Genomic DNA, 17,198 nt, shown 5'->3' on the forward strand with positions numbered 1-17,198 from the left:
GCTGAGATCTGAAAACCGCGTTGATGTTTTTAAAAAGTCTTAACAATGTATAAGCAAGTTTAAGTACCTCTTGCCCTAAAAGAAAACAACAAAGTATATATATATGATTTGAATTCACAGCAGTACTGATAGGCTATTGTGAAATTATGAATTTTGGGTTTAATACAACTCTACTCAAAATCCTAATATATTTCTTGAAACATTAAAAATGCTTCTATAAAATGAAGCATTTTTTGACTAGGCCCACGTGACAGTGTGTCTCAGAATGTTCTGCCTGATTAATATGCTACTTAATCTGCGGCTAGGAGAAATGAAGGACGGAGAGACGATGAAGGGGAGGTGTGTCTGTCGGGCAGAGAGTACGGATCAGAACTCAAGTAGAGGGAACTGCATGTGGGAAGGTAGGTGCACAGGCTGGCTGAGGAACTCAAAGAAACCCAGTGCACAGAAACAGCGAGAAAGGGGGAGCAGGCAGGGGTCCAACCGTACCTCATATGCGTTAAAATACATCTGACCACCCTAATCCTATGTCTGTTAGTAAAGAATGAAAGAAAAAAAGAACTCTGACGATATTCACAGAAATTAAACACACTCACACACACATACATGAATATAGAACTTCACATACACTATGCATCTAGCAAAGTCTAATATTTGTATTTGGGGTTGAGTCTAGCCAACCACACCTTCAGGCCACCTATGTAACCCTACTGTGTTTTAGGGTTAGTCCCTAAACCTTATTCCTAACAGAAGACCGTGGGCAACCCTAGCCCTGCGTCAGCATCTCCCTGGCGTTTAAATTCACAGATTACCTATGGGACCGTCTCAACAGGACTACAGGATTCCTAAGCAGGGCAAACTCTGGCATTTACTGACCCCAGCAAAGCTGCTTTCCTAATCATATCCCCATCCTTACTCTGTGGCTCTGATTCTTTTCTTCACTGAACTTTATTTTACTTCTGGAAAGCAAGAATACAAGAGAATCCAACAAATCAAGCTACAAAAGTAACTCACTTCAGGGCTCTTTAAAACAGTGAGATCTTAATTTACTTTAAGTACAGTTTACTTTTATAAATATTAAATTGATGTAAGTATGACCTCTCTCATATAAGGTATTCCTGTATATACTACTGGTTTTTTAAAATTTATTTATTTTATTTATTTATTTTTGGCTGCACTGGGTCTTCATTGCTGCGTGCAGGCTTCCTCTACTTGCGGTGAGCGGGCTTCTCACTGCAGTGGCTTCTCTTGTTGCAGAGCATGGGCTCCAGGCGTGCAGGGTCAGTAGTTGTGGCGCATGGGCTTAGCTGCTCCGCGGCATGTGGGATCTTCCTGGACCAGGGCTCGAACCTGTGTCCCCTGCACTGGCAGGCGGATTCTTAACCACTGCACCACCAGGCGGATTCTTAACCACTGCACCACCAGGGAAGCCCTATACTACTTGTTTTAATGAATAAATCAGTGATACTCGTATACTTTTTCCTTTATTAGTCTAAATATGTTTCTGTGAACGTAGCAAATCTAAGTTGTTCAGCCAAACCTGTGATGTCAAAACTTAGGAAGGAGAGACGGGATGATGGATAAGCAGCACCCACATTTATTTAACCCACTGTTTAAGCATGTCTGAACGAGCAAATCTAGGGACAGTCACCCACTTCACAAGCTTCATTAAATAAGGATACACACCTATAACACATATTGCTTAAAGAGCATCAACTGCCAGACACAAAGGCTCAGACAACTAATGTAGCAGGTTAGACTCCTGATCTGAACACCCAGCAAGGTGGCTTTTACTTACACTTATAGAATCTGGCAGCGACATAGCCTGCAGGAGTGCCCAGCAGCACCCATAAGACCACAGCACAAGTCATCAGTGCTCCTCTGTTGGCAGGTGACAAAAATCCCAGGCAAGCAAAAACTAAAAAATAAAGTTATGAATTTTATTACGGTTTCCTTTGAAGTGACAGAAGACCCCTCTCATTTTTTAAACAATAAACTAAATACAACTTCATGAAAATACGCTCTCTTACCAGGCAACCACACTGAAACTTAGTAATATTTAAGGCACTGTATCTATAGGATCACACATAAAGCAAGCTCCAATTTGGAAGTTTCCTGTCAGGGTCCATAAGACCCCACCTTTCCTGTTATCAGCGGAGGCTCACTGGATGCTCATGAGTGCTTTCAGCTCTTCTGAGATTCAAGTACAGCTTTTAAAATTAACATCAATAAAAAATATTCCCATTATAAAATATTCTCACTTTTTGTTCCTTTTAAAAACAATACTGAGTCCTCTGGGGTGAAAAAAACCTTGTAACATTAAAACATAAAGAGATAAGACAGAATCTAATCAAAGAACCAAACAGGGGAAAAAAGATTTCATAGTACTGTTGGCTTTGTGAACACAAGTTACTGAAGGGCTTGGTCAATGACTTGGGAAATTCTGGTTCCTACCCTTATTCAGCTAGTTCGTTTTATTTGTTCTTCCCTATATAACCCTCCCAACTAATAGGTAAAGAAGTACTATCTTATATTTATAGCAATTCCTAGCTTTAAACTGCAAGTCAGAAGTTATGGTTTTCTCAGAAAGAAATCCAAGAACAGAGGCAGGTGGCTTTCTAATCCCAGGAGCACCAAAGTTCCCAGTGTTTCCCCTGGGTACACACAGCCAAGCACACACCATTGCACACCCTCTGATCAGCACCAACTGAAGAGGAGAAACTCACAATCGATGACAGGAAACCAGACAGGGTAACTTTAGACGGTCTACTGGAACTTCAGCTAAGGGGCACCCCCCACCCCCAGTTCCTCCCAGGCCTGAGAAATGGATTGTTCTGAAGCAAAACAGTCCATATTCGAGCAGTAAAGGGAAACAGTCCCTATCACTTTCTAACCTAGGCTCTCTGAAACGTTCCTTCCTTACAAGTTCACTTTCTAGCTGACCCCAGCAAAGATCGGAGAGCGGCAGAAGGCAGCTCTCAATAAAATTTTAAAGCAGAATTTCACCCTCAAGCATCCATTCTGCTCTAACGCCACCTCAGCTCTCTGGGGATTCCGTGCAATCGCCTGTGTCCAAACCTCTTTCATGACTCGTTTTCCCAACGTACACTCTTCAGTGTAGTATACTGACAAATGCTAGCCTCACCCATCACACCTGCATCTCCTTATCTAAGTTGTTAGTGGATAAATACGTTCTAGTTAGTCTTCAAACTGAGCCGAAAGGTGCAAATCAGTAAACCCCAAACTTATGCAGGTGCCAGACATCCGGCACTGATAATTCTCTTCCCAAACACTTATGTGGTTAATTGCATCATAAAAACTTAGAACAATTTTGCTAGTAGAAAATGATTATAGTATTAGGTATTTAATATGCAATCAAACATAAGAACAAATGTTTGCTAAAGAAATTATTGAAAGGTCAGTGGTTTCTGAATTCTTCTAGTAACATTCATGCGTTACTGTTCATCAGTAGCACGCAACAATAAAGGAAACACGGGGAAACGAATGCATAATTCAGAAAATTCTTTTCATAAACATTTTTTTCTCTTGTAACTAGGAAAACTGAAAGACCATGGCATTAATATATTTCCAGAGAATAGTCTCAGAGCCACTCCTGCAGCTGATGAATACCTCTAAGGGGTTTCTATTTTTTAAAAAAGAGAAGAAAAAGATTATCCTAATTGACAAAACCTTAATAAAATCTCTGAAGATTTTCAGGTGGCACGAGGAAGAGAGACTTGTTGCGTAGGAAGGTCTTTCCTGAACATTTTGCTAGAGAAAGAAAGAGGTCTTGCTTCCTAACTCCTGCCAAGATGGAAAGGTGTACAAAGAGCTTCCTGTCCTATCCCCTTCTCCTTTCTCTCTCAGTGGAAGCCAAGAAATCTTACGCTCTGGTGTGACAGGATAGTCAACCTGTGTGACCCTGCTGCCAGGCCGCCCAGACTCAGACCCAGATGGTCTTTGAGGATCTAGTCATCTGCAGCTCCAGTGCTCCCACAACAAAGGCCTGGTCTCTATGCAGCTGTGAGGGAGACATGAAGAGTCAACTTCTGGCACAGCTAACCTTGCCCCAGGTCACTTATGGCCAAAGCACACAGATTCTGAGAACCAAAAGGACTCTCAGAAACAACCTGGCCTAGCTACAACTTAGAAAAACTGGATTTCAAATAATTATTTAGAGAAAGTAATTTCTACTTTGTAATTTTCACTTAACACTTACATAGAGTCACGAAAGTCATAATTAAAATCTGTGTCCCTGATCCCAGGAAGACTGACAGCAGCATTCCTTTTCGTGGAGGACGGAATATATCACCATGAACTAGCTTCCAGCCAAATTCTTCCTGGGCATCCTCCTAAAAAGGGAATAAAATCGGTTCAGTGCCATGTGGTATCGCCAAGAAAACTAGATAGTTTGTTCAGTGTTGAATATGCGGATATGGAAATTTTAAAAAAACCTTACAAATGTTAATATTTATTTCAGTTTTGAAGTATAAAGCTTGACTTATGGAGCTTTATATAGCTTTCTTGAATTATTTTGAAAGGAATGTTGTGTGTTAAGGTCTATAAATATAGTTACTGAGAAACTTTAAAAAGAAATACAAAGATAATGTGAAACCTAGTTCTAGTCTAATAAGTCAAGCTTTATGATCCAATTTGATGGCGATTTTAAGTCATACTCTATTAGTCTTCTTAACCTACACTTACTAATCTTCAAAACAAGCAAATGGTATTAGGTCTCATAGCTACTTTGCTTGTACGGTACGCTTGGCTGTGAAAATATTAATAAGCTTGTGTTACCAGCCCAAACTGCTCCCCTATCTCCAGACACACATACACACCTGCCTAAATCAACAGCTCCACTGGGTTGTTTAATGGACACCTTGAACAGAATTATCCACAGTGGAACTGATTCTCTCTCCCCGCCTCTACCTGCTCTACCTGCACTCTCCCTCAGTAGATAAAAGCTCTGTCCTTCCAGTTGCTCAATCCTCAAAACCTTAGAGTCATCCCTGATGCCTCCTTTTGTTTTTTTCACACTTCACATACAATCCTTTAACAATTCTTACAGTTCTAGCTCTAAAATATATCCACAGGATCCACCACTAGCCCCTGGTTCAAACCATCCCTTCTCACCTGGCTCTCATGGAATTCACTAAACTAGTCTCTGTTTCTGCTCTTGTCTCCATTCAGTTGATTCTCAATACAGAACCAGAAAGATCCTTTTAACTAATCAGGTGGTTCAGACCAGAAACGTGGGGTCATTCACTGGCTTCTCTCCCTCTTCCACCCTCTCCACAGTCAACTGGTCGATCAGCATTCCACCCCACCTCCTGAACACCCTCCGTATCTATCTGCCCCCTTCCCGACTTCTTCCCTGCCACCACCCCCGATCTCTGGGAACTCTCTAACAGTCTCCTGACTGGTCTCTGTGCCTCCAATCTTGCCCGGCTCCAAACGATTCTCCACATAATGTTCAAAGCGATTTTCCTAAAACATGAATCTGGCCATGTCACTGCTGTTTAATATTCTTCAACAGCTTCTCAATGACCTTCAGAATGCACAGCTTAGAAGTCCTTCAAAATTTGGTCCCTGGTATTTTTTCAGCCTCCTCACTTAACATTTCATCCAGGGTACATCTGTATCCCTCCCCCAAATTCCCACTCAAATTTCTATCTTTGCAAGCAGTAGACAAGATTTAAAAACTAACATTCTAGTATTTTATAGTTTCACATTTTCATTTAGATCATTAATCATTTCAATATAAGCAATAAAGTTGGAATCTACCTTATTTTTTTTCTAGATGGCCACCCCTCTTATCCAAAACTATTCATCAAATCTATTTTTTCTTTGTTGATACACTTTTGTTAACCTCCAAATTTAGACTCATTATTATTATATATAGAAAATATTTACTTGGAATTTCTTCACCAATCCTCCTAAATCTCTCTTTAGGATTGTTATTTATTTTCTACTAAAGTATTTCTATAGTAATTCCTTCAGGTCTGACAGACTGATTCACTGCTAAAGTATTTCTACAGACATTCCTTCAAGTGAAGGTCTATTTGTGGTCAACTGGTTTTGTTAGTCTGAAAAAGGTATTTCATCTTCATTTTTGAAAGACAGCATCTCTGAGTACATGATTCTATGTAAGTAGTTAATTTCTGTCACTACCAATTTAAAAATATTATGTTTTGAGCTTTCATGGCCAACTTAATTGTTTTTCCTTTGCAGATGTTCACTCTTTTACCCCTCTGGCTGATTCTAAGATCTCTTTTCTATGGTGTTCTGTGGTTTTGGCCAGTTGATCTAGGTGTGGATTTCATTTTATTTATTCCACTTTGGATATATTGTGTATCTTTTATCTATGGATTCTTATCTTTCATCTGTGCTGGAAAATCGTAGCTGTTACTTTTTCATATATCTTATACTCTGTAATTAATAATCTTAATATCTGAAATCTTGGGACCTGGTGTAAATTTGTTGCTTATTGTAAATTTTTGTGAATTTCTGATTAATAGATCATACTTTATTGACCTTAAATGGGGGGAATCCTCCAAATCCAAATTTGAGAGACTTTCCTTCAGAGTATTTCTACTCGATTCTGCTGAGAATCAGAAGGCATTTACTAACCTAGAACCATTTTGCCCCCCTTCAAGAATCCAGGCTTAATACACAGGAGATCGAGGCTCACCATGACCCAAGGTTTTATGTCCCAATTGGTTAAAAACTTGATATAAGCACGGACCCAAAGGAGAACTTCAACTTCTCATGCTTGTACTGCTTCCTGCTCTGGCCTCACTCAATTTGGGGGGATGGGGTGGATTTGGGGGAGTCCTTGGATACCTTTTTTTTTTTTTTTTTTAACCTATCATAAGCCCAGCAATGAATCAAGACTGGTACATCAAGGGCTAATTTGTTTATTCATTCATTCAACAAATATCTGTTGATCACCAACTATATGCTTGGCACTGTTTAAAACACCAGAGATACTACAGTGAGTATAACAGAAAAATTCCTCTTCTCATGAGTACACCTTCTCATTGGAAAGGCAGACAATAAACAAAATAAGTACAATATATAGTACTGTAGATGGGGATAAGAAGTATGGATGTGGGGCGTGGGTGGAGAGGATGTAATTTTAATGGGCCGGTGAGGAAGGTCTCACTGGGAAGAGCGTATCTCAGTGAAGACCAGGACGTGAGGGAGCTCTCTGAGGGACGAACACTCGAGGAAGACAGGAAAGCAACTGTAGAGGCCTGGAAGTGGGAACGCGCCTGAGGTGTCCGAGGAACAGCGAGGCAACCAGCATGGCTGGAGCGGAGCTCCAAGAGTGACTGCAGAGCCTCATGGGCCACTGTAAAGACTACGGCTTCACTGAGTGCAGCGCGAGTCACTGGAGGGCTGTCACTGGCAGTGAAAGGACCCTGAACAGATACGCTCTGATGGCTATGGTAAGAGGCTGGCAGGAGGGAAAGAATGGGAGCAAGACTGGAAATAGGGTTTCCTGGCCTGTACCCCAAGGCCACCTCTGTACAAATAAAGAAAAAAAATTCCGTTAACTCAGCAATTATTTGGAATTGTCAATTATGAAGAGTATTGTGAAATTAGTTTAATCAAATATTTAATAAGGCATACAATCAATAAAATCATGGAAAAGAAACCGTGGAGCACAAGTGCTAAAGAGCTTCTGAACATTAATATGTTCTTTTTTCTACTTAGAAAAGGACAGAGAGATGGGGGGAGCGAAGAAGCCAGGGAAGAGGAAACAATGGAAATCTGAGTTCTATGTATTCATTACAAGGAGTGATTCTTGTGGAAAGTTTGTTAGAGAGCTGCTAGAAAATTAAAAAGTATAAAATGTAAAACATTGTGCAACTTAAAATGCAAATAAATGAAGTTGAGGCGTTAATCACTTTGAATCCACCAAAAGGTTGAAATGATAAAAATTCAGTTAAAATTAATTTTAAAAAATTAAACATACACACATATAAAAATTGCTTGGGAGCTAGTCTACTCAACTTTGCTGTTTCACAAATGGAATGTCTGCTGGAAAGAGAGACTCTGACAGAGCTGATGGCACGTAGGTGAAAAGAGGGCAGAGCTGGAGCTGTGCACCTGCACCCTTTCTGCACCCTCCACTGATGCAGACGAGGCTGTGAACAGTCCAGCTCTGAGAGCTGCGGTCACTAAATTTCTAGAGAAAACCAATCCTTAAGGATCATTTTCTTATTTGAAAATGTGAATTCAGGGTAACTTTTGAGAAGAATGTTTTAAAAGCAGATTCTGTCTAAAGCTATTATTTAAATTTTTTCCAAAGAAAAAATAAAGGCTATCCTTGGCAGACCAAAGAACAGTTCAGATGTTTCACTCACCGTAGAATCCATCTGATTATATCTGGCAATATCTTTATGCAGCGTCCGTAGCATAATCATAGCCACCATTCCAGACAAGAAGAGGACAATGACCAAGGAATTCATGATGCTGCAGAAATAAGCATGTTTGGATTAATCTACAGCTTAATCTTCGGAACAGCAAAACTCTTTAAAAACTATGTATTGAGTAACATTAAAACAGCATTAATCAAATTAAAAACTTGACCTAAAATCCAACAAATTCAATGAACTGTGTTCTGCTACACGGCCTTCTAGTGGATACATAAGTGTATGTACTTATCATAACATAATTTTGTGGTCTGTTGAGAACTAGAATTTTTTTTCTCCATGGTCAACATTAATAACTGCTGTGCCCAAATTAGGGCAACATAAGCTGCAAGGATCAACAATGGACTGGTCTGTACCCTCAAGAAATCTACTAAAAAACAGTTACTCAGTAAATTAATGAGTATCAAAAAAGATTAGTCAGTAAAGTAGGAAAAGGAGAGCGATGGCACCACGAACAGCTCTCTAGATAAAAGTTCTAAGTCATGCTGAGAGGATAATAATAATAATAATAATAATAATAATAATAATAATAATAATAATAAAGTCATAACAGCTGCAGCGGCTTGTCTACTGAGCCCTCCTCTGTGCCAGGTAAGGTGCTCAAATGCTCTGTTTCATTACCTCCTTCAATCCTCAGAATAGTCCCATGAAGACAGGCTATTTCTAGATAAAGAAATGGACTCTGAGAAACTGGGTGATCTAGCCTGACTCACAACCAGCGACTGAAAGCCAGGACTGAATCCAAGTCTATCTAATTCAAAAGCCCAGCGTTCCGAGTAACTGGAGAATCAGAGTGAATGGGATGTTCAAAGGGACAGAGAATAAAATAAGGACAGGGCATAAAGGAGATTAATTTTATACTCTTACCTAAACCACTGAATGTGGGTATGAGGCATAGATTCCAGAATGTAGTCCCATCTAGATGCCCATCTGATATTCTTATCTTCCTAGAGGGATTTAAAAACACACACACACACTCTTTAAATAAGAATTTGCCAATGAAGCATATTAGGGATCCAAAAATTTCCATTCACAGCTTAACATTCCAGTCAATAGATACAATTCCTCATTATCATAACTTGGGTTAGTCATGAGACTTATGGACCTAGATTTACTCAAGTCTCAGGAAAATTAGGATAAAATTAAGCAGTAAATAAAAAATAAGAGTTCCTAAAAGTATCTAGTTACTTGTATTTTTTTTAAAGTCTTACTTTAAATCTTAATTAGCAAAGGCTTATTTTAAATGTCAAGACTTAGAGCTTTAGAGTATTTAATTATTTTCAGAAAATTGAGTGGAATAGCTTATTCTTTATTCTCTTTGATGCTATCTATCTATACCTATGAGACATTTAACCAGACCAGAGTCATAACCTAGGTACCCTGAGCATCTGGCAGGTGTCACCCACACTGAGCTCTTAATACCTCGAAAGAAATATGTACAGTTTACTGCACCAGGCTTGCAAAACCACACACTATTTAGGAACAGTAAACGTCACAACTATATTGGATTGCCAAGACAGTTTATTAAAAATAGAGGTGGAATATTGCCCAAGATTCTCATAAAATGAACTTTTACTTTCCTCCTAAGAAAACCCTCCCTTGAATTACCTAAGGACCTATATAGATTATCTACCATCAGGAAACTCTCCATTTAAGCTTACACTCAAATCCTGATTTTAAAAATGGTGCTGTTTGCCCAAACGCTTGTTGCGTATCTTTGACACTTTCATACCACCCTTCATGCCTAACTTCTACCTTCTGCCTTGTTTGTATCTCTTATGGCTTAACACTTTTAATCAGGCTCAGTTCTCCAGTTCCCCATACTTCTTATTTAAACGAAGACTTAGTTCTGAGGGCAATTATGTTGCCTGGTGCACTGACAAACTTTTCCAAAAATTAACTCATTAAAAGCTTATCTATTTGACAAGCTAATCATATTTTTAATTAGTTTAAGTAATATGAATTTAAAATCAATTTCTGAGTTATACTAAAGATAAAAATCACACTCACCTGGAAGCTAACAGAATAAGTATAAGCAATTCTGATCTCCCCAGAAGCCTTGTTACTTATATCCATGGGGGGTCCAGAGCAGTCTGTTTTATCTGTATGGGTGTGCTTGAAGCTGTGGGAAGAAACATTTTGGCAAGATGCTGATAAAATAGTTTTTTAAAATGGAGTAAAGGTTAGAGATTTTGTACGTATTTCACAATGCTGCTGATAGTCAAAAGTGATTCATATCACACTGAATAGTACAAATACTTACTTCATATAAATAAATGGCTTAGTTATAAGTGTACAAAATTGTTACTCAAAATAAGAACGAAACTTTGGAAAACATTACTTGAAGAGCATTAAATAATCTTTAAAGAAATCAAAACAAACACTGAGGGAGTTTAAATTAACTGCCATCTTATTATGGCATGCATTGCTTTACCACTAGTGGCACAAGAAAATGGCTGTATCAGTTGGGTGGGGGAGTGGGGAGTCATGGAAAGAAAATACTCAATCAGAGAAGCATCTCACAAATAACTGAGGAGTACTTTCACACTAAAAAAGCTGACAATTTGAAGAGATGCCCTTTCAATGACTTATCACATACTGGCATCTAACACTGCATGGAGACTTTCGAAATGACACACTATCAGCTCATTTGGGCCTCTGAAAGCCGCAAATATCTGAAGTAATGCTCTCCACTGTAAAAGGGAACATGGTCCTAACCACTTATGTTCTCCATTCCAAGCTGCCATAGAAAAGCTGTCAAAAATTGACTGAAAAACAAAACAAAAATGCACCTTGGCTACTTACCATGACAGGAAAATAAGTATTTGTATGGCTTCTCTGGGCAATCCATAACTCAATAACAAATCATGCTAAAGGGAGTTTTAGTAAAATCAATTAAAATACCAAATTATATGCCAGAATACTGATTAAGGAAAAAGTTAATTGGTCCCCAAATATTTATTCTTTGGGTCTAAATTTCACTTACAGTTATTTATTTTTATCTATTGTATAATTACCTTTTTGGTTCAAGTTTAGCAGCCACTAATCTTGCTCCCATGGATCCAGTTTCAACAACATGGTAGTATATTTTGATGTCAACATGGTTAAAGATGTAAAATGTATCTCTTTCATGGAATTCCGACTGTGGAGCAGAACTTAAAGTTAGTGGTAGAAAACTGGCTATAAAAGAGTCGAAACATAAAATTTTAAAATGAGCCAAAACAAATAAGAAAATCTGAACTTGGACAGAATTTTAATCCTTCCCCACGCCTCTCCCGTTGTGGAGCACAGGCTCCGGACGCGCAGGCTCAGCGGCCATGGCTCACGGGCCCAGCCGCTCCGCGGCATGTGGGATCTTCCCGGACCAGGGCACGAACCCGTGTCCCCTGCATCGGCAGGCGGACTCTCAACCACTGTGCCACCAGGGAAGCCCCTGAAGTATAGTTTTTAATTGAAATACAATGTTGTGCTAGTTCCTTGCGTACAGCAAAGTGATTCAGTTATATATATATTCTTTTCCACTGTAGGTTATTACAAGATACTGAATACAGTTCCCTGTGCTACAGAGTACAACCTTGTTTATTATATTTTATTTATAGTAGTTTGTAGCAACTAATCCAAAACTCCTAATTTATCCCTCCTCCCCTTCCCCTTTGGTAACCATAAGTTTGTTTTCTATGGCTGTGAATCTGTTTCTATTTTATAAGTTCATTTGTATCATTTTTTTAGATTCCACATATAAGTGATATATATTTGTCTTTCTCTGTCTGATGCACTTCACTTAGTATGATCATCTCTAGGTCCAACCATGTTGCCGCAAGAGGCATTATCTCATTCCTTTCTATGGCCGAGTAATATTCCATTGTGTGTGTGTGTATACGCCACATCTTCTTTATCCACTCATCTGCTGATGGACATTTAGGTTGCTTCCATGTCTTGGCTATTATAAATAGTGCTGCTATGAATACTGGGGTGCATGGATCTTTTTGAATTAGTGTTTTTATCTTTTCCAGATACACGCCCAGGAGTGGGATTGCTGGATCATATGGTAACTCTATTTTTAGTTTCTTAAGGAACTTCCATACTGTCTTCCATAGTGGCTGCACCAACTTACATTCCCAGCAACAGTGTAGGAGGGTTCTCTTTTCTCCACACCCTCTCCAGCATTTATTATTTGTAGACTTTTTGATGATGGCCATTCTGACCGTTATGTCTGAAGTCTGGGAGAGTTATGCCTCCATAAGCTTAAACTCTTTATAAGCCAAAACTAACTGGCAGAGGTACAAATTACACTTCTTTAATGTTTTAATTTTTACATAAAACTTTAAAAGTGCCTGACAAGACATCTCTTATTGTCTAGCTTTTCCCTTAGAAAATAAAAAAAGTAAAATTTTAAATATTATATGAGCATGCTAAATGTTACACATTTTAACACTTTTCCTTCATGAAAGTTTAAAACTTCAGAATAAACCAATAACCTAAATTATTCAAGAGTCCTTGGTCAACTCTCACAAAAGCATTAACCAAATAACCAGTTTCATGATCGAGCTCATGCTAACTTCTACTACCAGGTCATATTCATTAAGAGATTAAATCAGGTTGACTTCATTATACAAAATTTAATATATATCCCCAATAATTTTGATTACTTTCTAAATTAATGTCTTCATTATTTTATTTTATTTTTATTTTTTATTTTTATTTTTTTGTGGTACGCAGGCCTCTCACTGTTGTGGCCTCTCCCACTGCGGAGCACAAGCTCCGGACACGCAGGCTCAGCGGCCATGGCTCACGAGCCTAGCCGCTCCGCGGCACGTGGGATCTTCCCGGACCGGGGCACGAACTCATATCCCCTGCATCGGCAGGCAGATTCTCAACCATTGCGCCACCAGGGAAGCCCTATTATTTTATTTTTTAAATTGTAAAAGAATGGCCTCAAAGATTGATACCTTTTAAAAAAGGTATAATACCAAACTTTTACAATACAATATTCTATGGACTTAAATTCGCAATACAAGTTTCATGGACTTATTACGAGGTCTTTTTGGCAGTCAACCATGAACTTTTTTTTTAATATGTAAGATTTATGAATTTAACTTTTAACAGAGTCAGAACATACAAAGTCCTAGCCCATATCATAGTGTTTAGCATATAAGAGACACTGCCAGTAAATGTTGAACTGAATCTGAATTTTTTTAGTTCTAGAGTTATAAACTGTTAATCTGGCTTAAATTTAAAGACTAGGTATGGGAATTCCCTGGTGGTCCAGTGGTTAGGACTCAGCGTTTTCATTGCAGCAGCCTGGGTTCAATCCCTGGTCGGGGAGCTATGATTCTGCAACCTGCACGTTACAGCCAAAAAAATAAAAAAAGGACCGAGTAGTTGTCCTTCAGAACATCTGAATTGCACTCATTCGATGAATATAACAATTTTTGTAAAGATAAAGATTGACTCCTTCTACCAAAAAGCCATATTTTAAAAAATAGCATAGAGTTAGTTTATCACAAACTTACGTTAATAACACAGGCATCTTTTGCATGGCCTTTATCTGTAATGTAACAGCCAATAGGAAATCCAGGATTACAGAACCTCTGACCATCTTCAACATCATAACACCATGTTACCGGCATATTATCCACAATCCTACGCACAGAAATAAAAGTCAAGTTAGAAACCACCAAACATGACTAAGAATTACTTCCCAAATCTGTGTCAATACTTTGTAAAATTTAAATGTCTAAAAATGCCTTAAGGTGTCAAAACTACAATCAAAGAATTTTGATAAAATGTGGTACTTCATAAGTAATAGTATTGTGCCAATATCTGACACACTGTAGTGGGAAAAAAAATCTCTACACCTTCTTTGAAAGGGAGTAAATTAAATAAATTAATTTACTGCGATCGCTAAATATAACAATACCATTATCTAGACACCTAAATATAATTTACCCTCAGTGAACACTCAAAAGCTCTAAATAGGTGCAAAGCAATATATTTAGTTCCTTGGGAACAGTTTATGGAATAGTATAGAAACAAATGTCTTTTATTACTCAGGTAATTCAATAAAAAGGAGAAGAATATAACTGCAAGATATAGGGAAATATTCAACTTAAGGGCCATGCGAAAAACTGAAAATAATAGTATCATCTATTAAAACCGTGTAAATCCAACTTATGTCTAAAAGAAATGCTGCTATAAAGTTAGAGAAATAAACCTTTCAAGTTCTATAGTGAAAAAACTTTTTTTAAAAAAAGGATAAAAGTAAAGAATAAAATTTTGTAGTCCTGTATAATTAAATTAAAGTGCAAGCATGGGGTCTCCTATGCCCAAAACACATCACAGGATACAAATTTTAAAAATTACTAAAAATATACTAGCTGTATTTCAGTCATAAGACAACACTCCAGGGCATGTTTTACTCGTGAATTAATGTATGCCTTAGGAAGTAAAATTATGATTCTATATTCACCCAGGGTGTACGTTAATGACCTAATAAAACAAGTCTCGTCACACTTAAATGCTATTTAATAGTACCCAATATACTAAATTTTAGAATCACTTATGCTATTAAGTTGCTTATTATTATAGCCAGCAGGCTAGTAGTTCCCATGAAAAGACTAAAATATCAGAAGCATGAAAACCATGTTATATAATATAAATAATTCAGATTTTTTTGAGGACTCAAGAATCAGTTAATTGCTTTAATTTTTTAGATAGACAATGAAGTTCAGTCAATGAATATATACTAGCAATATATTAATTTTAATATCTTTACACTATTGTATCAGAGAGAGTACTACATAAAATTATAGTGCTAGTTACAAAATGAGAATTAAGGGGCAATTTAGGTTTTTTTTTAAAGGTGAACATCCTAAATGTATCATTTATATAATGCCTTGACATAACCTTTGCCTGGCTGGAAACAAAAAAACCCCAACAAACCCTTGGAAATAAATGTAAGAAAACTTAAAGAATATAATTTTCAATTACTGCCTTGCTAAGTTGGGAAGTAGTAGCTACTGAAATTCACAACACCAAAAATATTTTAAAATTCTATTTTCAATCTGATATAGTGAAAGAGTATAAGAAGAGGACTCAAAAGGTTAAAGGTCGAATGACTGGCCCCAATTTTTTACCATTAAGGACTGCCTTCCATTATTTCCCTCTACCCTTATGGGCTCCATCTGAAACACTTCTAGCAGTCAAGCTTCATTTATTAATAACTCAATTTTCCCAATAAATTAATTTCTAGAGTTTCTGATCAGAATGGAATAACCCATGTTGCCACAATACACTCAGAAAAAAAAAAGTGCAGCCAAAAGCAAAGAAACTTGGTATTTAGGTTATTCTTCATAGTTTTTTTGTTTGTTTGTTTATTTGCATTACGCGGGCCTCTCACTGTTGTGGCCTCTCCCGTTGCGGAGCACAGGCTCTGGACGCGCAGGCTCAGCGGCCATGGCTCACGGGCCCAGCCACTCCGCGGCGTGTGGGATCCTCCTGGACCGGGGCACGAACCCGTGTCCCCTGCATTGGCAGGCGGACTCTCAACCACTGCGCCACCAGGGAAGCCCTCTACCTAGTTTTAACATAAGTTAATTTACACTATCTAATTGGGGTTTTGAATTTTTGAAAATAGCACATCATTCCCCTTTGTCAGCCTACTGGGATCCAAGATTGGCATTCACCAGACTAAAATATCTTCAAAGACCCCTCTCTGTCCAATAAGCCAGAGTCTGGAGGTTTTATGGTACTGAAAAAATTTAAGTACTTTGATAACTAGTTAAATAAATTACACTTTTATAAATAAAATGTCACAAAGACTTGGAAACTTAGGCAAAAAGTATAATCACAAACCTTGCAGAGTAGAGGGAATTCAAGTGTCTGCTGCTGGTATCAAAACATTTGTCAGGGGACTTCCCTGGTGGTGCAATGGTTAAGAATCTGCCTGTCAATGCAGGGGACACAGGTTCGAGCCCTGGTCCGGGAAGATCCCACATGCCGCGGAGCAACTAAGCCCGTGAGCCACAACTACGGAAGCCTGTGTACCTAGAGCCCATGCTCAGCAACAAGAAAAAAGCCACTGCAATGGGAAGCCTGCGCACTGCAGCGAAGGGTAGCTCCTGCTTGCCGCAACTAGAGAAAGCCTGTGTGCAGCAATGAAGACCCAAAGCAGCCAAACATCAGTAAGTAAATAAATTTATTAAAAAAAAAAATCAGTCAGTCTCAAGAATCAATAAGTAGCTTAACGTTATTGACAGAGTAAGCCAAGAAGATCCTCAAATTACATTCTAAAGTCCCAAATAAGAATTAAAAGTATTTATCAATTTAGATATGAAAATTAACTACTGTTAATTAACTGACTGTTCTCTATAATGAGAACAATGAGTTGGTGCACTAACTAATAACCAGTCATTTTAATCATTCAGAAGGTAGAGTGGTTAAAGTGTTATGGGGGAAGAACTACAGTTCATTCATGTGATGGAATGCTATACAATTACAAAAAGAATGAGGTAGATATCGATCTACAGATGTGCTTTACATGGAAAAATGCCCATATTTTCTTAAACAAAGTGATCAATTTGCAGAATAATGTGTACAAAAATTCCACTGTTATTTTAAAAGGTACATACTCTTTTTTTTTTTTTTTTTTTTTGCGGTACGCGGGCCTCTCACTGTTGTGGCCTCTCCCGTTGCGGAGCGTAGGCTCCAGACGCGCAGGCTCAGTGGCCGTGGCTCACGGGCCCAGCCGCTCCGCGG

General features: G+C 38.3%; 1 protein-coding gene across 1 annotated transcript in view; it reads right to left on the minus strand.

Moving 5' to 3' along the window:
• Window positions 1-17,198, minus strand: part of TM9SF2 (transmembrane 9 superfamily member 2) — a 45,049-nt gene that overhangs the window by 15,430 nt on the left and 12,421 nt on the right. Inside the window, exons 3-10 of the mRNA XM_079721612.1 lie at window positions 16,296-16,426; window positions 13,955-14,084; window positions 11,459-11,583; window positions 10,452-10,563; window positions 9,309-9,388; window positions 8,373-8,481; window positions 4,220-4,352; window positions 1,799-1,918 (exon numbers count right to left, since the gene is read on the minus strand). Coding sequence (XP_079577738.1) covers window positions 1,799-1,918; window positions 4,220-4,352; window positions 8,373-8,481; window positions 9,309-9,388; window positions 10,452-10,563; window positions 11,459-11,583; window positions 13,955-14,084; window positions 16,296-16,426 — 940 coding nt within the window. The remainder of the gene's footprint in view (window positions 1-1,798; window positions 1,919-4,219; window positions 4,353-8,372; window positions 8,482-9,308; window positions 9,389-10,451; window positions 10,564-11,458; window positions 11,584-13,954; window positions 14,085-16,295; window positions 16,427-17,198) is intronic.

The sequence above is a fragment of the Hyperoodon ampullatus genome, assembly GCF_949752795.1.
Source record: "Hyperoodon ampullatus genome assembly, chromosome: 16".
In the NCBI taxonomy this organism is placed as follows: Eukaryota; Metazoa; Chordata; class Mammalia; order Artiodactyla; family Ziphiidae; genus Hyperoodon; species Hyperoodon ampullatus.